Genomic DNA, 22,015 nt, shown 5'->3' with positions numbered 1-22,015 from the left:
CCACGCACACAGTGTTCAGAGCCTGTCTGTTCCCACAATCCCTCTTGTCCCTGATTCACCTCACACACTTCACCATGCGCTGAGGTACTTGACCACCAAAAGCCCGAAGGCACTCTTTATCTCTTAAAATGAAATTAGGGAGAGCAGCAAAAGGACAAAGTGAGAGAGAGACAGACAGATAGAGTTGAAGAGACATCTTCATTGTTCCCCTGCCTCCATGGTCGGGAACCTTGAGATGCTTTTATCTCGCATAAGGGCAAATGAGGATGCAGACATGGCCTTGATATCGGGGCTTTTCTACGTTAGAGAGAGAGATTTTAGAGATTTTATCAGTTTAAATGCCAAAACATGAACACAGGCTATGAAAGTGCACTGACATTATCAGTCCAAAACATAAGACGTTTGGCGAAAAGAGTTTTGAATAAGAAAATTCATGAGTTACAAACATTTTTTTTCCAGTTATAATGTGATTTAGTAAAAGGTTATGATCAGCATTTACTGTTATATATTCTCCTTTTAAGAACGTGAATTCCAAACACACTGAGATGGGGCTGAAATAATGGTGTTCTTTAAGGTAGGTAAAGGTTTTAAAAATGAACCGGAAGTTTTCTTTTGTATTGTGATATACACCTGAGTGTAACGGATTACTGAAAACAAAATGTTGATGGTTGCAGTCGTTTGTGGAAGTTTTAAGTGGACTAAACCACTGCATATGTCACCAAACAGAAGTCTATAGCTTCACCAGAAAATTGAGGAATGACATTTTTATTAAAAATTACAAGGATTTTTTTTTAAAACATACGCATGGATGAATTGTTAATAATTAGATCTATAAGATGCATTTATAGATTTGATGGATTTTAATTTCTTGCCACATATTTTGGATCAGATGTAATAGTTTAACAATGCTGATGGGGAAAAAAAGCCCCAGATGTGGACTCCCAATGTTTATGATGCTTACAGCCCTGGCATTTTGTGCTTATGATTTCCTGAAAGCTCAAAGGTAACCTTTTCAAATGAAATGAGAAAATGTTAAAAAAATGGCACCATTTCCTGAGAAAGACCCTATTATTGTTGCCTCTGCTGTGAAAGCATGATAAAATATGCCAGAAAATGATGCCCCATGGCACACTGTGAATATTCATGCGTATGCTTGTGTGTAAACGTTAGCGTACACATGGTTGTAGGAGGAATTCAGGCTGGTGTGTCACTGAGGCGTACTATGGACGGAGACACGTCTGTGTTAGTGATGTCATTATCATTGACGAGGGTTATTGTGGTGCTCATAGCAACAGCTTTCACAGTCTCAGTCAGCTCCCCCGCAAAGCGCCCACTTGCCTAGAGGGGGGCAAAAGACCCAGCTGCCCCTTTCTCTTTCTCAATCTTTTTTTCCCCCTTTTCTTTCTTTTCCCTTTTCTTCAATATAGTCATACTCTAATTCACTATTACGAATTGTTTTTTCTAAAGCGTGGACAAGCAAATTGGTTCTTTTTGCCTCCTCGAAGCCTTTGAAATGTGGAAAACGTGCAAGTAGGCTACTGTTTATGCTTTAGGTTTCATATATATAAGAGTCAATATATTGGCCACAGTCTGGTTTATATGATACACATTTTCACTGCACTAATTTTTGGTGTCATTACCAATGTGTATCATGTGTTGATTAGTCATATTTTTGTGTAGGAACAGTAAAGTCATGTACAGAATCCCATGCACATAAGTGCCAGCAATGGGCCATACATGTGATCTGATCCGCTCCGAGCTTGCTTACATGTGAAAGAATGAACGTGATGCTCAGGTGTCTTAACTTGGGACACAACAGCTTTACTTCCATTATAGGGCCAGGAAGATTACCTCTTTATTTACACAAGGGAAAAATGGGTAGCTTTACAAAAGTGCTCAGGTGACAAAAGGAAGTGACTTCACAGAACTAAGATTAAAGGGGTGGTTGATTATGATTTCACTTTTCTGACTTTAGTTAGTGTGTAATGTTGCTGTTTGAGCATAAACAACATCTGCAAAGTTCAAAGCAAAGGGAGATATTTGCTTTTAAAGAAATCGTTTTTTAAGGACTACAACAAACGGCTGGTAGGGACTACACGAGCTTCCTCCCGGGTTAGTGACATCACTAACCCTATAATTTACATAAACCCCGCCCCCGGGAACAAGATTTATAGATTATCATGACAGAATATGCTAATCAATGACTAGAAGATAACTACACATAAGCTACATAAATTCATCAACTAACCATTCAGAAACATCCTGTTGCATTCTACATGTTGTCACTTCTTCTTGAGTCTCTCCATCATTGTCTGACTCCAGTTTGAACATAAACATTGACATTTCCAGCGCATGTCTGTGTGAGGTAAAAGGACAGGAGCTCTTGAAGCTCCGCCCCCTGTGCTGAGAGCAGCAGCTAATTTGCATTTAAAGGAACAGACACAAAACGGTGCGTTTTTGCTCACCCTCAAAAAGTGACAATTTTAACATGCTATATAAAAATATCTGTGGGGTATTTTGAGCTGAAATTTAACATACACACTCTGGGGACATCATGACTTATTTTACATCTTGTGAAAGGGCATTATACCACCCTTTTAAGATTGACTGAGCATGGTCACCTTTTCGTGTTTAGGGTTTAAGACTGAAGACATAATGTGTGATGATCTTGATCTTACAAAAAACTTATTTAACAGGTGAGAAAAATACAGTGCACACTAGGTCAGCTATAGTAAGCGTAAATATTAATATGAATAAAAACTGACAGCATGTGGTCTTTGCAAGCAGATTGAGTGTCAGTCCTTATTTAGTCTACTAGGTTGCTCCCTGTTAACAATTCGGTTCTAAACACATTTCAATCACAAGGTCCGTTTTCCAGGATTTTTGCTTGCCAACTTTCTGGATACCAGTGAATCCAGTAACATCTGAAATGTGTGTGCTGTTGCCGATTATCCATTGAGCACAGACATTGTCCAGCACCACAATCTTGAAATAATATATTAATGATGTAATTGTCTGAATAGTGAGTTATTAGCTGGAAGCAACAAGGCAAATCACCAGTTTAAGACACATACAAACTGCAGATTCTAAAGGCTGCATTACTGCTATTGGTATTACATTTGGCAAGATGCATTATCACATGCTTATTTAATGGAACAGCACATTGTGTTGTAATTATACCTAAAAAGGCAACAGAATTCAAATATTGGTCATGTTTTATTATAAAACAATATTAGCATATGGTTTTACACTTGCAATATATACAATCATCTGTGTGTTTGACAGTTAGCAACACCAATGTATCGAATGAAACTGATAGGACTTTAAAAATACATTATACTCAAAAAAGTTAAGGATCAACCATGGTAAAAGTGGGCATAATTTTGAAATAATTAATTCAGTTTCACATCAATTTATATGGCTGTAAAAATTCTTCAGATTTTAGCACTTTATTTGACCATTATCCATGGACTTTGAAAATATTCAGATTAAGTTGTTTTGTTTCTCACATAAAATAATAATAATAAAAAAAAATGCTACATTGTCACAATATTCATGTATCGTGTGTTGGAGGCCACATTTTACAACCCGTCTCATTTAATTGCATAGGGCCTAAGAAGCATTGAGCCAACAATTGCACTTATTAGCTACAGTAAAAAACAATTGAAGTACAAGGAGAGAACTGTCAGATATAGATATATAAAAAACAAACAGAGTGAGCAATGAGACCTAATACTATTAGTATTCTTAAATCGAACTTGAACATTCTTAGAACATTCAGGAATTTGGGGCCTTTCACACAAGACACGTTTCTTCATTCAAAAACAGAACGAAGCAATAAAACATGAGGGATCTAGAGACATTTTTTTGTTGTTGAACTACTTTTTAACTTGACACGCGCCTTAAGTGATGCTCATGGTGTGAGGTGGCAAAAAAACAGCAACATAATGACCAAAGAAGTCTGTCCATATGTAGGCCAACCAAAAACAGCACAGACGGAACACAGTGTGAATGGCCCCTAAGATTGTCAACTTGCAAAAATCAGTTGAGATCAATAATCAGTCTTTGTTCCAATATGGATGTCATAAAGGGATTTTCCATGATTCTTCCACCACTTTAAAGGGGAAATTTGAAACTATTCAGTCCTCTTCCTTCCAAATACGGCCGACATGCTCCTCACGATACCCTTGAAGCCTGCGGTGCCCTTCTTGAGTGCCCTTGCCTCTCGGATGAGCTCAAACAGTTCGTGAAACACCATCAGCACTCCGTGGTACGTCTCTGCAGCGGAGACCTCAAAAAACCCGCAGTCCGCCGAGAGCGCCAGCAGCCGGCCCTCCTCACTTGACACTGTACGTCGGTGCTGGAGGTCTCTCTTATTCCCCACAATGATGATCTGAGCTGTGCTGGCCAGTTTTTGCTTGGCTTGTCGAATGCACTGCACTTGTTGCCGAACCACATTGAAGCTGGCGCGGTCACAGATGCTGTAAACAAGGATATAGCCATCCGTCCACTGCAGCTGTCTGTCGCTTATGTATCCTGACTCCTCTCCATTCTGAAATAAGAGATTTATCCATTAATTCTATTCACTTATTTACTCCAATTGTTGATGGTACAGATTTCAGCTTTATCAGCAACTATTCAATAGGTACTTAGTTACTATCCCCAAAAGCTACTATTCTAATTAGTCATTTATTAGGCTAGTATTTTTTTTTAGATGCTAGTACACATATACATCAACTGATAGTTGCAATTGATTTATTTAATAAACTGTATTTCTAGATAGATAGTAGTTTTAAGGAATAAATGTTAAAATGGCTTGCCATACTACTGCCATGCAAAAAACTTTTAATCATTGGAATTGGCAAAAAGATGCTTACCTGGTGGCAAAGCGAGTCCCATATGTTGAAACAAATATCACGCCCGTCGATCTTGTCAGTATGGCTGTATATTGATTCTGTAAAAGAAAAAGAAAAAATGTTAAGCAAAGCGAAGGGAATTTTACAGAAAATTACAATGGGGATCAAGACAAGAGAGTGATAATCATTAATCTGTTTACCTATATCTCCATATTCTCCAATGAACCGCCTCGTTAGAAAGCGCACGGTGAGGGCTGTGAAGAATAAACATAGAGATTGTTAGAGCTGTAATTCAGACTGTAAATTAAGGAACAGGCAAGGTTGCTGCAGAACTTACCAGATTTTCCAACGTTCTCAGCTCCAAGTAACAAAATGTTGGCCTCCACTTTCTGCTGGTTGCCTTCCATTGTTTTGCTGCTGTAGCGAATGCGTGATTTCACTTGAACAACCATTGGTAGGTAGTAATGGCTGTCAGTAGAGTCCTACAGTGTGCAGGTGTTGAGCGTACTGAAGCGCACTAGAAAGCGTGGTTAAATAGGCTCAATATGCCTGGGCGGGGCTTCCTCTCTAGACTGACCAATCAGAGCGAAGAGCGTCTGTTGTTTTTGGCTATAATTTAGTAGAATACATTTTCACTACGCACAACACAGGAAAACATTATTTTTATGAGTTCAGTATTTAAGATAAATAAAAAGCAAAACAGAAATTTGTATCGAATGTACCATTGTGAAGTAAGCTATAGGCTATGAAATATGCACGAAGGGGACGGCAAGTTTTTTTTTTTTTATTTTTTTTTTTTTTTAAATATCAACAATAATAGGCTACATTGACTGGTGAATAACATAAATTATTATAATTATAACTCAAGGTTCATCATATTTCAGCAACATTATAAGAAGCAACTGAGGCTCTTGTCAAGGCATGACACCAATCCAGCGAAGGGCTATGAATTGCAAATGCTTCTAAATGAGATGATCTTTAGCAACTAATTACGACTACATTAAATTAGCAATACAACACAGACATATAGCCCTTCTTGATCTGCCATGGCAAACGCTTTTTCATGACAATAAGCAGTTCTTCAGCTTGCCTTGAGAAGGGTCCCTTATAGCTGCCATGGCCTTCATTAACCGATAAATGAGTTTTCTTTAAATTACATTGTTCAGATCCTGCTCTAAACCTCATTGCTGTAAGCATACTATGAATGCTGTCATCGTTTATCTGCAAACTCTGTGTCAATGTTTTTTTTGTTTTTTTTTTACATCAACATACTCTGATAATTATTAAAGAGCGACGCCAAGTGGTGTATGCGAAAATTTCTACTTCAGTTAGAAGCACGATACTGGGTATAGTAGCCTCCTGGTGGTCACATTAACAAATGACAGGGAATCAAGCACATTTTAGAAATTTCTGCAACAGAACAACTGGATCTAAATTGGGCTAAAATACATTAGCCTATACTGCAAGTGAGTTTTTGAGTTTTAATGAGAGGAAATTCACATTATGTTAATAGGGGCCATTATGGTAATATTGTCCATTGTTACATTTAAATTGACCTTACAGTCACTATGTCCTACGTGCAATATGCGCCTTCAGTGAAATAGACATGCTTTATCTCCTTTATTCAGCATCTACGGATGGACAGTATTCACAGAATTCTGAAGAAAACAGAATCAAGACTACTCCACATCAAACAACTCAACTAAAAAAAGGCCTATCATATATCATCAGATTGTTTGGACTACAGCCTAATACTGTTTAACTGAGATTAAAATTTTTTGCTATAGGGTGATAATAATATAATAGAGTGTTTAAAATTTAAAGCTGGGTGCTGAGATGTTGACCTGGGCAGAGAGAGAAGATCCCTGAGTGGTTGTGGGTTTTATTATAATTTGAGGTAATTTGTAAATGCTCAGTATCTGAGTGAGAAAGTAACAAACACGTTGCAAAATAATGGAACTTCAATTGTTAAAAAACTACCAGCAGAAAAAAACATGTAAATTGAATGATAGAAACAACTTGATTTTTTTTAATCGCATAAGTCAAACCAGCCCCTCTCTTTGCTTTGTGAATTGAAGAACAAAATTAGGGAGGCTTTTTACTTTATCACTAACCTGAAAATTAAGTCGGCCTTATTATAGGCCAAAGGTGACATTGTCAATGAAAAATATTCCCTATAAGATTACGTTACCATTGAAAAGTTTAGGATTGGTAAGATTCAAGTCTCTCATGCTCACCAATGCTGCATTTATTTGATCAAAACAGAGTAAAAAGAACATAAATATTGTGAAATATTATTCCAATTTGATGCTGATTTGGTGCTCAAGAAAAAAAATCTTATTATCAATGTTGATAATAGTTGTGCTGCTATACATTTTTTCAGGATGTTTTGACAAACAGAAAGTAAAAAAAATTGCATTTATTTTTCCTATTCTTCATGAAAGCAAAACTTGATCATTATAGTTGAGGGAACAAACAATTGTTTCAAAACCTACTACATAATGGGTGTTCATGGGTATGAATGTATACAGTATAGACTGGGAAGAATAATGGAGTAGGTTTCAAACCTGAATTCAAATTAGTTCCCAAGTTCTTTTAACTGTAATTTTGGCCTTTTTGAACACAGTCAATGAATCCAATTACTAAACATTGCCCAACATACACATTTTAGTAGCCAAAGAGTTTTATTGAATTATAACTTTCCAATTAAAATACCGCTGTATTAAATGTCTATTAATCAATATTCTGCCAACATATGAAAATGATGCTGATGTCTTTCATAAATCTTAGCCAAAGTCAACTGAAGAATCTGTGCATGTTCTGTAAGTGGAGAATAAAACCATTAGATAGTAATATAACAAGAGAGACGTATCAGTCAATAAACTCGCTGCTAAGCTGAAGCTGAAACCCCTCTAAATGTTCCTTCAGTCTCTCCCTGACATCTCCCCCCACTGCTGTGTGCCTCAGGTCCGACTGGTGTGTGAGCTGTCCGTTTTCCCACCCCGTAGATGTCAGTATCATGGAATCACACTTCACAGTCACTCCATCCCTTTCTTCGGTGACCTTTGAATGAAATCTATCCAATATGGCCTGAGGCTGCACAGTCTCAACCTCGACTCTGTTCCTTTCCCCTGTTTCAGTAACAACTGGCATCAGTAGGACATGATCATCAGTCTTTTCCTGTACCCAGAAAAACTGCTGTCCCTCTCCCTGCTCGATTTCCATTTCGCTCTTTTCCTTTGTGGCAGGGTCAGTGAGAAGAAGTTGTTGATGCGGCTGAAGCACTTGGATTTGCTGTAGCTGGAATGGTGAAGAAGTTTCCTGTATTGTTGCCGAGTATTGAATAGGTCCAGGCGCAGTGTGCATGTCAGTCTGTGGATGAAGTAGAGCGAGTTCCTGGATTGCTTCTGCATTATCGTGGAGCTCAAGAGATGCGTCCTCCTCTGTGTTCAATTGATGCGGTTGCAATTCCATGGTGACCATCTGCATTGTGTCCTCATTCTCTGTGCTCTCACAGTAATATAAGTAGTAGCTTTGTTGCTCCACAGGTGCCACATCAGTCCTAGAGTTCTCTGGCTTTTGTTCTTTGAGCACCTTTGCTTTCCTTTTGACTTCCTGGATTCTCTTAGGTTTATGTCTTGCCTGAGATCCTTGAACCTCATCAGGTCCTACCGTTGAATCTTTGTACCCACTTATTTTGTTTCCTTCATTGTCCCTTCCGCAATAAAAACAGCACCCTTCTTCTTCTTCCGCTGTGACTTTTGCCTTCGTCTGTCCCTGTCCGTTCCATCCCTCAGCGAGAAGATCTATTTCATCAGTTGCGCCTTCATTTGCACTCTCCTCCAATCCCTCAAGATTGCAACCTCTCTCCACCTTCGTCCCTTGTCCCTTTTGAGCAGCCCAGCTCGAAAACCTACCTCCTCGGGCCTCCTTCCCTTTCACCCCGTCTCGTGAGCGAGACAGGGTACTCCTAAGTCGGTTCTCTCTGAGGCGCAGCAGTGCGTGGCGTAGGCGGTTTTCCCGCCGGCGGGCGGCACTCAGAAGACGCAATGCTTTTTCCAAGCTGTCGATTGCTTTGTCGTAGCGCTTTCGCCACACTAGAGGGCACAACTGAGCATAGTTGTGCTCTTTCGGCAAGTAAAAGCCAGGAGGCGGGGGGAGACGCTTCATGTAGCAGGATGGAGAAGGTGGACGTGGAGAAGGATGAGGAGAAGAGGGGTCAGGAAGTTGTTCATCTAATAATGTCCCTTCAGAAGTTTGAGGAGCCTCAGATGAAGGCTGCCCATGCTTATCCTCCCCTTCGCCTTTTTCACACTCATTATCTGCTACTTTTTGCACCAGAGTCTCATTGTTGAAGATCTCATGGCTTTCTGATCCTTCATTATCATTGGAGTTCTTGACACTGAAAAAAATTAAGCACAGCTTTAGATGTTATTTTTATAATTCTATTGTCTTTTGAACTTTCTATTCATCAAAGAATCCTGAAAGAAAAAAATTGTACACAACTGTTTTCAACATTGATAATAATAATGAATGTTTTCTGAGCATCAAATCCGCATATTAGAATGATTTCTGAAGGATCATGTGACATTGAAGACTGGAGTAATGATGCTGAAAATTCAGCTTTGACCACAGGAATAAATTACATTTGAAAACATCTTAAAATAGAAAACAGTTATTTTAATTTGGCATAATATTTAACAATATTACAGGTTTTTTTTGTAACTACACATTTGTAATGATGAAGTTGCAATTTATTACATTTAATATCGAATAACACATCACAGTTCAAATCAAGTACCTGTCTTGCAGTACATATTAAAAACGTGCGTTTTTGTAAGAAAATTATTCATATTTATAACTTTAAAAACTATAATCACTGGCTTCCGGTAAAGTGATGTATCGACGAACGCGGAAGCGCATAGGATAGAGAAAAACAAAACACCAGTCACAAATTAGAAGTCTAAAAGGAGAATTTTTAAAGAGAAATGTCAGGGTAGCTTAATTTGTTACCCAGCCCTATTTGTTTGAACCGCGAGAGGCGTCTACTCTCACCTAAGCTTACGCTAGTCCAACATCCTACGTCATACATAGGGTCAGAGTTCACTATAGCACAATAAAAAGAGGTGTTTTTTTTTTTTTGCATTTTTAGGTAAGATACCTGATACGTTTATCCACATTTCGAGGTCTGCCTCGCCGTTTCGTTGCACATTTCCCAGCAGTGCCTCGTTCATGAGGCTGCATTTCAAATACAGTGGGAATCGCATCATCCTTCAGTCTGCGATAGCCACTAAAAAAAAAGAAAAAAAGAGGCATCAACATTATTTTCGAATCTTCTAAATATATTGTATTTTTAACAACAGAATTAAACAAAGTTTTTTTGGTCATTGCTTCTATGAAAAGTTACGCGTCTGATAAGCAGCAGACCTGACTCCAGAGAGTTCAAAGCTATCAGGGGAGAAGTGTTTAGAACAGAAATAGATGAAACCACTCTGGGGGTCCCACTGGCCTTTTCCCTCAGGGCCTTTGCGATGAGAGTTGATAATCCAAGTTGTGCGGCGAGGGTTTCCCTTCTTTGGCAACCTGGAAAATGTAACATCATAAACAATATTGACAAGTTAAGATCATTTAATTACCCCCTTGAGCAACTGCAGCTGAGACATATTTTATTCTTTTACACTCTTTTTCAACAGACAAAACAAGAATATGGACAATAAGTTGAGACCAATGCAAATTATAATTAACAATCCAATGTAGTTCAGTGAACTGATCACTAGGGGGCAGATATTAATCATTATAGTTTCTCTTGAGCTGACCAAAATGTTGGCAGTTCTCAAACTATTAGACTGTAGATCACATACACTTTCTATTGCAATTGTCATTTTTAAAATCAGCTTTTTAATGCTTAATCAAAATTAAACCACCTGTGTCAGTGTAAATATAAACATGTTATGCAGTAGTTGTTCAGCTGGTTCCCAACTTGTTGGTCACAGGTCTGTTCTGTTAGGGTCATGAACAGCAGTAAGAAAAAGGTCTGAATGCAAATAATAAAATATTCAGTCAGTTTTTCAACATGGCCACTACTGATTTGGAAACATTTATATGCACCTGTGAAAAGTGATTCCAGATTTCCGGACGTCTTTTGTGTCTCTTGACTTGCAACCTACAGCAGAGCAGTGTCTGGGCATCTAGGGGAAAAACAAAAACAAAAAACAAACAAAAAACTATTTTTTACTCTTTTTAACTTTTTTAATCACACACATTTACCTAATTGCTTTTAATTATCTGATTAAATTAGATTAGACTTAATTAAATGAGATCAGATGTAACTTATCAAATGTTACTACCACCTGTCAATAAGATGAGGTTAAATGTAAATTAAAAAAACAAACAAAAAAAAAACCATAAAATCATTATCAGAATACAATAAAAGTTAAAATACAATAAAACGAAATGAACATAAGTATAATACTAAAGATAACATCAATAATAGTAATAATAATAATAAATGAATAAGGAAAAACTACATACATTTAAAAATTCAATTCTGCATGCATCATATTCATCAGTCATTTTATTATTTATTTTAGATTTTCAGAATTAACACGTTTTCCTGTTTTGAATTACTTGAAATTGCATGCCAGTTCATATGGTGGTAAAAGGCCCTATATCGTAAACTGTTCTGTTGTAGCAGTTTTTCAAGCAGCCGACTATCGGCGACAGATCGCTCGTATCGATGTGACTTGATGTCAGCTCACGTATGTGATGTGTTTGAGGCTGCAGTGTCGTATGTTTAGGTAACTACATAGCATGCTGCTAAAACAGCCGATACTTAAGTCAGCAGCTGACATGTTGCTCATTTGAAAACAATATAAACCCAGACTACTGAATAAAAATGCGGGCTGCTTTTCTAGCAAAGAATATTCTCAGCAATTTCTGTCTTTAAGATCATTCTTTAAACTCACCACAAAGGCCTGCGACCTCACGCAGATGGCCGTCTTCTTCTTCCCCTTCTTCCTAGGCGCTGTAGATTAGACCCGCCTTTCGGCACAGCAGCCAATCACAGCTATGTATTACTCTGACGTTGCGATAGGACCTATTTTTACAGTCTATGGATAGGACGTAAGTTTGCCTTTTGAAGGGGCAACGCTGATATTTGCTTATTGGCATGTTAATTTGGAATTGTTTTAAAATGTTATTTTGGAACTACAGAAATAGGCTAACTATGCTTGCATTAACCACAACAATTAAAAATAAATCCCCGTGTTTCTGTCAAAATTTTGAAACAAATGCCGTTTAAGTTTATAGGCTACTGATCTTATTAGGCTACATTTATTTACTTATTACAAAATGTAAAATATTCCAGTCATTTGTAGGTGGTATTTTGGAACTATTGCCAGTAAATTCAGTGATGGTGAATCTTTTGTGAGACTTATTTTCAAATGCCAACAGTCTCTAATAAACGTGTGTGGCTATTGATTCTCACATTCGCTTGTTTGCATTTCTTAGTACTTAGAACCACTGATCTATATAATGACATAGTCATAATGACATCTTATAGGACGTCGTTAGGCCTATTTTAGGGGGGCTGAAGCTACCCCAAAATGTTCCTAAGCCCCCCTAAATTATAATAAGAACAACAATAACAATTCGATTTATCAATAACCGTATCCTCATTCATATTTAGACTCAACAAATGATATATATCCAGCTACAAAAAATAGCTGAAAAGTCGGAAGTTGGACAGTGCAAAGAGTCGTAAAAGAGCTGCCAACTCTCACGCATTCACCGTGAGACAGAGACACACGCAATTGACACTTTTCACACGCTCTCACGACACACATCTATTTTCTCACGCACAGAAAAATCGTGAAGCAAAGAGGACACGGAGACCAACAGACTAGACAGAGCAGGTTACTGATATAAAAGAATCTCAACTCTCAGATTCTGTCAATTTTATTACGAAATTCAAACAATAAATACCGTTTTGGCGTTTGTAAATGTTACGTGACAGATCCCTAGCGCACGTGACCCGATCATCTCGCTAATAGTAAAAAAACACGAACACTATTGAAAGAGACAGTAGTAGGCTACAACTTACCGAAATGTATAAAAATATCGATCAATCAGTGTTTTTTTTATCAGCGTGAAGAGGTCAGTAACATAGCTGGAGAACAATTATGTCACATTTACCTCAGGAAAGCCATTTAATGACCACAATAGGCTACAGCACATAGTTGGCAAGAAAAAAATAGCTATAGAGAGTATTTTGCTAAATATGGTTTCTATATTACATATTTATTATATTTTTAATTATATCATTAAATAAAGTTGTTATTATATATATAAAAAAACGCATTATATTTAATTTGAGTTATTTTTAACCTTAAATAATACTGCCAGCTGATAGGGCTCTCTGTATGTTTACCGCATTAGGTGTGTTGTTTTTTTCTTGAGAAAAATTAACGCCTACCTTGCAGCCTACCTAATATTTATCCAAATGAGTCAATATTAAATCAAAATACAATAATTGAATTGAATTGAAATAATAAAAAAGCGTAGCTTACCAGAAATTGTATTCTTATGATTGCTCTGAACATTTCTGACTAAGTTCAACAAACATTAAATTACTTATTCATAAACTTAAAAAAATAATTAATAAAAATGTAGGTGTGACGGGGTTGAGACTAGGGTAACAGGGTTGAAGATGGTAACGGGGTTGAAGAGACAAATACAGCTAAACATATACAGTACATAGCTGTTTTTTACTCAAATTCACTGTAAGATTTTCTATAAACGCAAGTTACAAATACCCTGGGGGCTAAGCCCCCCCTGTCTTCCAATCCTAGTGACGTCCCTTAGCCTAAGTCTTAAAGTGGTGTGCATGATACAGAGAGGTTGCTGGATGCATTTCAGCTCAGCTCAGCTGATGTGTGAAACGCTGAAGCTCAGAAACACAGAAACATACTTAAAAACCACAGACACTTAAATGTATCACATCAATAGGCCTTCTTAGAAATACACAGGAAACCCTGCAGTTTTATTACATGGGCATAAGCAAAAATATTAATTGAATAGTATTTCAGTTTTTCTTGCATTGTTAATGAATAAGAGATGTGATGGATGAAGCTAAAATTTAGTGATTTAAGGAGCACAATTTAGGTCCTGCATATACTTATATATACTATATATGTACAGTTCCAACATTTGTTTTGAGCCATCACCGGAGAATTGTCATGTGAGTGATCATACTGAGGTAGAACTTATTGCAACCGACAGTGTAAAAAATTCTATGGTTGAATTCAAAATAGCATACTAGCGATGTACAAGACATGTATTCAAATTCAACCTATTTCTCTCTGCCTGCAAATGTGAAGCATGATAATGCAATATGATTGTGTAGTAATATATATATATATATATATATATATATATATATATATATATATATATATATATATATAAAAATTTAGGGAAGGACCAGCACTGCCTGTAGTGAGTGCACTGTAAGTTGCTATTACATTTTGCAAGTCTAATAATAATAAACCCAAAAGAACACACACAAATCTGTCTTTAAAAATGCTTTTTAATGCAAAAACACAGGGGAAAAAAAGAAGAAAAGCAATGGAAGAAGAACTAAGCAAATTATACTAATACACTTATTTTCTATCGCAGATGAAAGTGCTGTTAGGCTATATGAAGGCTATTTTTCATGCAAGGATGGATTCAAGATGCAGGTCACAGCAAAAATAGCTTTCCATAAGTACTCTTGAAGTTTAACTTGTTTGAGTTATTGTGAGCTAATTCAAGCCTGGGCATGTCTTTAACCAGAACACCATTTCTTGAGCTGAAAATGTCAGCCAGAGGGGAAGCCATTGGAGAAGGTTTGTATTCATTACACTGTGGGCCATTTAGACTGGGAGCACACTTCACTTCATAGGTAAAAAAGAAGGTGCCATATTTAAAAGCACAAGCGTCTTTCACAACTCCACTTCTAAGTTCAAAAGAGCATGTACCAAGGAGCTCAGTGCTCCAGTTGTCTGTATCATACACTTTAAAAGTTAGTCTACTGGCCATGCTAAACTTAATAGGAACAAACTCAAATGTTTCTCGCCAACGTGGATTGTCATTATTATCAATAGTCGCAGTACGTCTCATTTTTCCTCTGTATTTTACTTCTACAAAACCATCTGTTTGAGAAGTCGCATCTCCATACAGACCATTGGCTCTAAGGCTGTAGACTTTTAGGGTGGCTAGTCCTTTTTTGGGTGGACAGCAGTTAGACTTTATAATTTGATTACTTTGACAAACACAAGCACATCGATCTCTTGCACTGCACTTCCTGCCAATCTTGCAAGGCTCTGAGCAAACCTTCACAAGGGCATTTTTAATGATGTATTCTTCAACAGCTCTCTTCAGTCCTTTCCTGGCAGGGTGTTTTTCACTCAGTAAGAAATGGAGGGGTTTCAGAGAGTAGTGCACAATGTCAGGGAGGCTCTTCAAAGACTCAATCCAGTTCTTAAGGGAATTTGGGTGTGATGAACCAGCAAAAAGCAGATGTTCTCCATTTATGTTTCCTCCGATAATCTCTGTCTGACGCTCGTTGAACATAGTGCTGAACTTTTGATTTGTGCCCATCTTCTTTTTCAGTTCTTTACACATTTTGTCCTCTGTCTTCACAGTTGTTCCTTTGTATAAACCAGAGGCTTCTACATCCAAACAGTCTTTCACTGCAGTGTCTGTAAGCCCACTCACTGATGCCTGACATGTTTTGATGGCTGTTATGGCTTTCATTTTCCCCCCTAACTTGACACCTGTGGTAAAGTGAGTGCCATATGTGGTGATCAAGTTGCGGTAGGCGTCTGGATTGTAAGATGCAGGGAGTGATTTAATTGCTTCAAGAAACTCTGCATGAAGAGGAGGCTTTTCAGCTAGACCATATCTGTAAAGAAACAGTAAACAAACTTGAATTCAGTGGGACCAAAGAGGTAGAAGATTACAGTTAAAGTTAAATTCTTTTAAGTCATTCAATGAGGAAAAGCAACCCAACTCTCTCACCTGTAAAAGCTGCATGCAACTTCATGTTTGGTGAAACTGTATTTGTCTTCTTTTGATTTTGTCATTGCAAATTTCGCTTCCCTGGAATGAGTGCCTCCGACTGTAGCTCCAGCAACCTTATTATCTAAACCAACTTTCCAGCTGGCTGAGAGCGCTGATGATGAATCATTGACCAGTGCTTCACTTGATTCAAAGATCTTACTGGAGACTTTCATTGAACACTTTGGCAAGGTCCTCCAGAACACAACTGCTACTGGTAGCTTCTGTTTTATTCCATTCATGTAATTGTTTTTGCACAATTTACATTTGCCGTTTCCTAAATCCCATTTCTCCGTGTCGATCACGTAAGATCCTTTTCGCTCCATGGTCACAACATTAAATCCCTCTCCAGCAAGATTGTGCCCTGGAACAAAGGGAGCATCCTCACACTCTTTTGGTGCACCTATGTCATCCTCTCCAGAAGTGGTCATGAGAAGCAATGCCCAGAAAACAACAAGGTAAATCTGGAACTGCCCCATCATCTGTAGTGAGATAAGAAAATGTCAACATTTCTGTCAAATTATTATATTTTACATAATGATAATGTCATCATAAAATTGATCATATTAACAATAATTCTATCATTAAACATTATAAACATATTACAAAAACATATGTATAACAATAATAATGGTTTCTTTTAAATCATAATATGATTTATGTGATACATTTTTCAGTTTTCTTTACCATTAAATTCACGCGTGAGCTGATCAAATGAATCTGAAATATGTTGTCTGCTCATTTTATATGATGCGTGTGTAGACTTGGGTGTCAAAGGGGTGGGGTAACACCATTGTCACTAACAATAATAATACAAAAAAATATTATATGAAAAAAATGGGCGGACGCATTTGGCGGAGATGAAGTGGTAGGCGGAGTTTCCTTTGCAGTGCCTCATACGCAGCAGTTCGCCGCGAGCATGTAACATTAACGCTAATACGGAAAAGTTTAATTTTTCCTACCATGCTACTGTAAAAGTTGCAGCAGCATGAGTTATGTTTAACAATAATATAAGTATTACTCGATTTCAGCCGCATTCTGAGTCTGACAATGTGATTCATTTTTATCCAAGGCCATAGCAAGTGTTATTAGCTTGGGAAATACATCTAGTGAAAGGAAATTTTAAGTCCATGTCCAACTCTAAATTGTAAGGAATTTATATCTTTGATTTAATAGTACACTTTACAATAAGGTTAATTTGTTTATTATTCATATTAACTAACATTAACTAATCATGAATAAAACATTTGTTAGGCTACTGTAGGCCTATTTGTTAATCTTAGGTAATAATAATACAACTTTTAATTGTTTGTTCATGTTATGTCACAGTCAGTGCATTAATGTTAACAAATACAACTTTTGATTTGAATAATGTTTTAGTAAATGCTGAAATTAATATTAACTAAGATTAATAAATGCTGTAAAAGTGCAGTTCATTATTAGTTCATGTTCACAAATTTAATGAAATGCTCCACAAGCATCCAGTCTTCATCACTGTCATTTCAGCTTTTTGAGCCTTTAACTTTTTCTCTTCAATCACCCCATAGAATTGTCACAGGACAATTTCAAATGAATGTAAAGATAATTTGCAGCTCAAAACCTTATTTATCTTTATCTTTATCTTTATCTTTACCTTTTCATTTTTATAATTGATTGTCTCCTAACCTTATGCTTGTAGTTTAACTCACAAAAGTTTGTTTTATTATTCATACCACAACAATAAATGCCTTTATAGAAGTTTTATAATATAGTAAAAAAAGACATACAATTGTCTCTTCATTTTAAAAGGACAGCATTATATTTTATTGTGTCTGGCAACTTGATGTTAGCCTGGTTCTACCAGACTCTCGTACTTTTCATATGTACAGAGAGTCTGGCCTCTCTCCATTGACAAGCGTTAACTTCCTTGTAGGCGGGTACTCTGTTGAAGTTTAAAACTATTGGATCTGCCCAGAGTCACTCTGGATCTGCCATAACCAATCGCTAACCTTTGGTCGTGACGTAACCAGGGAGGCAGGGTTTCATAAAATATTGAAGCTTCCCCGGGCGCCGCCATTGATTAGGGGACCATCACCTGTTAGCATTCCATTGACTCCCATTCATTTTGGCGTCACTTTGACAGCGAATAACTTTACATCTGAGGCGTTTAAAGACTCCATTTGTCCATTATTTATTTCTTAAGAAACACAAAAATGTATAAAAGGCTCCATTACCTTGTATCTTACGTTATGGCCCCGTAGATGCAGTTTTTGTAAAAATAGGCTAACGATTGTGTCATGTCAAGTCAAGTCAAGTCATCTTCATTTATATAGCGCTTTTAACAACGTAGATTGTTTCAAAGCAGCTTCACAGAGATAAGCGTATAATTTAAGGTAACAGAGATTGTTTTGGCTTTATAGCAGAGTTAAGTTATTTTCCATCTAAAGTTAGTTTTGATTGATTTGCTTCCGTCGCAACGATCATTTGTTATTAAATTAGGGGCCGCTAAGATGACACCATTCCCTCTACACAGACTTTAAACGCGAACCTGTGAGAAACGCTGATGGCGTTCACATGCGCATTTAGAATGGGTTCTATAGTTATGTGCATTTGAAAATACGCAGGTTTGGAATTCCCTACAAGCCAAGCCTAAACAAAGTACTTGTCTTTCCTTATAAATTTTGATAAAGAATTTTATTTTATTTTGTTGCTTTGGGGTAGGAACGCAAACGAATTTTCCCGAAAACGCCTTATCTGTAGAGTGGTAAAGGGATCCTCCATAGGGAGGGACTAGTTGGCACTTCAGCACTGCGTTGTCATCGGTCCAGGCAAAGGTCCTTCGTCAGATCTGGATACGGCCTGGATCCGGCAGGCTGCAGGAAAACCTCGGGATAAACACAGACACTAAAATTAGCGTAGATGCCGTTCTTCTCATGATGTAACGAGTACATCAGGATTTATGGGAAGTGTTCCCGGTTCCGGCTGACCTAATCTATGCAGCCTAACATTAAATTATAGAAGTCTATAATGTATTATGTGAATGCTAGGTCAAAGAGATGTGTTTTTAGTCTAGCTTTGAACTGACAGAGTGTGTCTGCTTCCCGGACAATGGTAGGAAGACTGTTCCAGAGTTTTATAGGAGCTAAATAGGAAAAGGATCTACCGCCAGCAGTCGACTTTGATATTCTAGGTATTAGTAACTGGCCGGAATTTTGAGATCGCAATAGACGTGATGGTCATAACCACGCGACTCTGTCGCACAGTAGAGAAATTACCATATGGACAGGAGGAGAAGCTTGCGCGCAATCAGGGGGACATGGAGGCAAAATGACAAAGTAATTAATCAGAATAGTTGCTCCTGCTCCTAGCTCATGACACCTCCTACTCACGCTCTCTGTCTCTGCAAGTTTCGGAAGGGAATGATTCAGATTTCTCTTGGCACAGCTACTAGAAGACAGACGGGTTGCTCATGTCACATCTACGTCGTCAAGCTCAATTTGAGTCTGCGCAGTACGCTCGACCATCAGGAAGTGAGTGCTTCTAATTGACTTCACTTGTCTCCGTTGAATCCAGTGGGGTCGCTGTGTCCAGTTTATATACTGTCTATGGACGTAACCCTACAACTCAAACTAGCGCACAACCTCAACGTCATCGTTCTCAGCCACTCCCTCTGTTTGCTGATTGGACTGCCAAAAAAATTATCGGAGAAAACCAAAGAATACACCACAATCCCAGACGTAGAACTGAAGGGAAATAAAATTGAGCGGAATTACGCAGGAGGGCGGAGCCAGGCTAACTTGATGTCATTACAACTTGAAAAAAAGGTGTTTTATTGGGGTCTAAAAAAGTTAAACATAAGCATTTAAAAAAATTACTGTCAGTACACCATAATTATAGAAATGAAAATTCATGGAAACAGTCAGGAAAGCAACATTAAAGGGATAGTTCACTTTGAAAATAAATTTCGGTATGTTTTAGCTTACCTCAAGGGCATCCAAGATGTAGGTGTCTTTTTTTCCGCAGTAATTTGAAATTTTGATATTTTTAGGTCAAACCGTTCTTGTCTGTCAGTCATTTCATGCAGGTCTATGGATACTGTCTCAAAGAGCATGCACAGAGTCCAAATTAAAACATTTCCCCATCGTCCAAATTAAACAAATCCCCATCGTAAGTACACATTGATGGCCTAAGACACGAAACGAGCGGTTTGTGTGAGAAAACGAACAGTATTTATATCGTTGTTATTAGAGATGTGCGGTTGGCGGTTACAGCCACGGACTCCGCGGATAAACTGCGGATCGGGCGGATGACGTGACGAAAAATAATATTTTAATTAAAGTCGGGCGGGTGGCGGGCGGTTGAACTAATCAAATGAAAAATATATGTATACATACAATCAGCGGATGGCGGGCGGGTGCGGTTTTGAAAATTGGTCCAAAACGTTGGTGCGGATGGATAGCGGACGGATGATGAGTTTTGTGATGCGGTTGCGGATGAAATAATAGCCCATCTGCGCATCTCTAGTTGTTATCTCTTGAACACAGCCGCGTCCAAATGATCTGAGGGCGCGGGCGGGTATAGATATATACACTAGACGTCGCCTTGGCTACTGCAGTTCATTGGAACGAAACCGTAGCCAAGGCGATGTCTAGTGTATATATCTATACCCGCCCGCGCCCTCAGATCATTTGGACGTGGCTGTGTTCAAGTGATAACAACGATATAAATACTGTTCGTTTTCTCACACAAACCGCTCGTTCAGATATAATAGTTCAATATACAGTATGACATTTTATTCTATAGCATATTATTATTATAAATAATAGCCAACATTACAATTGAGTATGAGTATAATATAGCAGTAATATAATAACTATGAATAAAGATAGCAAATAAAATAGTTAGTAGTGAATAGTACAATCATATAATAGTATAAGTCATATATGATATATATACTGTATGTGTGTGTGTGTAATAGGCAGCCGATTAGATGACAAGCAATCAAAACACCTCCTCTTTGCAGAGATGAGTCGTTTTAGCTCTATCTGTTATTCTGACAGCCTAAGCTGACGCACGATCCAAGGGCCAACGAGGTGTTTATGTATTTTATATATCTATGGGCTTGACAAAGCCAGCATAATTATCTACTATTTAAGCTTCTTCTTCTTCTTCTAAGCCAAATATTTAAACAGTATCTCGTCATAGAGTTTTAAAGCTACAATCACCAAACTTCAGATTTTCAGACTATTCTGACTCAGGTTTACCCTGGAAATCCAGAGTTCTCGTGAGAGCACAATTTGAATTTGCTCAGTGAGTCACTCTGACATTGAGAACTGATGCTCATTAACTATGCCCTTGTAGCCGAGCTGCACCAATCACATCGGGTTATCTGATATACTGTAGGAGGGCCAGAGGCGAGCTAAACAGATGACGACAGTGCTGCAACGTTGAAGTCATTAGTAAACATTGCAAGATGGCCATGGATGAACACCAGTTGTTTGAAATGGCTTTGGCTGCTATACAATGAACGGTGGCGCTCAAATCGTTCCTTTGCAAGAAGGAAGTTTTTGCTGTTTTGCTGACCGGTTAGCTGTTAAATAATCGGAAGGGGCTGCATGACACACATGACACACATGACGAAGAGCATGAAACACACCATCATAACAAAGCATGACCACGAGTAGGTTAATACGAAACGGCTGCTATGAAGAAGCTAATAGAGACCAGGATGTTCTATACAGTTAGCCTACAGGACGTTAAAATACATGGTAGTACAACAAACTTACCTCCGTAATATTCCTTCGAACATTATCTCTACCAGGACTTGCAGGGTTGTGGCACAACTTTTTCAGAGCCCTTGGTGTTTTGGGTGGATAGGCTCTCGGTCTCTTTTATCAGAACGACTTGTTGAGGCTTCATTGTGTTTCTCATCCTCTATTCTCTATCCATCTCCTATACACAGGCAAATCTTATTCCAGTCTTGTTAAAACGGTGACACACCGCCGACAAATCCTATTTGAAACTGGTCTGTCTACTACTGTTTCCCAAATTTATCGAAAATGTATTTGTGCAAACCAACTATT

At 37.9% G+C, this 22,015-nt stretch overlaps 3 protein-coding genes across 4 annotated transcripts; all 3 read right to left on the bottom strand.

Moving 5' to 3' along the window:
* Nucleotides 1–3,199: 3,199 nt before the first annotated feature.
* LOC307163464 (ras-related and estrogen-regulated growth inhibitor-like protein) lies at nucleotides 3,200–5,378 on the bottom strand. The gene is made up of 4 exons (XM_079879500.1): nucleotides 5,194–5,378; nucleotides 5,057–5,110; nucleotides 4,878–4,954; nucleotides 3,200–4,552 (listed from the first exon to the last, which is right to left on the bottom strand). Exons 1-4 carry the CDS (start codon nucleotides 5,306–5,308, stop codon nucleotides 4,136–4,138), a joined length of 663 nt encoding a protein of 220 aa, XP_079735626.1. The 5' UTR covers nucleotides 5,309–5,378; the 3' UTR covers nucleotides 3,200–4,135.
* A 1,351-nt stretch (nucleotides 5,379–6,729) lies between these two features.
* Nucleotides 6,730–11,879, bottom strand: thap7 (THAP domain containing 7). 2 transcript variants are annotated; one of them, XM_079880080.1, is made up of 6 exons: nucleotides 11,822–11,879; nucleotides 10,965–11,044; nucleotides 10,781–10,856; nucleotides 10,284–10,439; nucleotides 10,018–10,146; nucleotides 6,730–9,258 (listed from the first exon to the last, which is right to left on the bottom strand). In XM_079880080.1, exons 5-6 carry the CDS (start codon nucleotides 10,098–10,100, stop codon nucleotides 7,728–7,730), a joined length of 1,614 nt encoding a protein of 537 aa, XP_079736206.1. In that variant the 5' UTR covers nucleotides 10,101–10,146; nucleotides 10,284–10,439; nucleotides 10,781–10,856; nucleotides 10,965–11,044; nucleotides 11,822–11,879; the 3' UTR covers nucleotides 6,730–7,727. The 2 variants fall into 2 exon arrangements, with proteins under 2 accessions (XP_079736206.1, XP_079736205.1); XM_079880079.1 differs by lacking the exon at nucleotides 10,781–10,856 and having other exon boundaries at nucleotides 11,822–11,878.
* Nucleotides 11,880–14,431: 2,552 nt separating this feature from the next.
* Nucleotides 14,432–16,713, bottom strand: LOC307162856 (perforin-1-like). Its single transcript, XM_079878562.1, has 3 exons — nucleotides 16,641–16,713; nucleotides 15,915–16,435; nucleotides 14,432–15,798 (listed from the first exon to the last, which is right to left on the bottom strand). The coding sequence occupies exons 1-3, from the start codon at nucleotides 16,641–16,643 to the stop codon at nucleotides 14,595–14,597; spliced, it is 1,728 nt and encodes a 575-aa protein (XP_079734688.1). The 5' UTR covers nucleotides 16,644–16,713; the 3' UTR covers nucleotides 14,432–14,594.
* Between the last annotated feature and the right edge of the window lie 5,302 nt (nucleotides 16,714–22,015).

Source organism: Squalius cephalus, assembly GCF_949319135.1.
Source record: "Squalius cephalus genome assembly, chromosome: 8".
Taxonomy (NCBI): Eukaryota; Metazoa; Chordata; class Actinopteri; order Cypriniformes; family Leuciscidae; genus Squalius; species Squalius cephalus.
The sequence above is the reverse complement of the archived record's forward strand: the minus strand, read 5'-3'. Positions and strand labels throughout refer to the sequence as shown.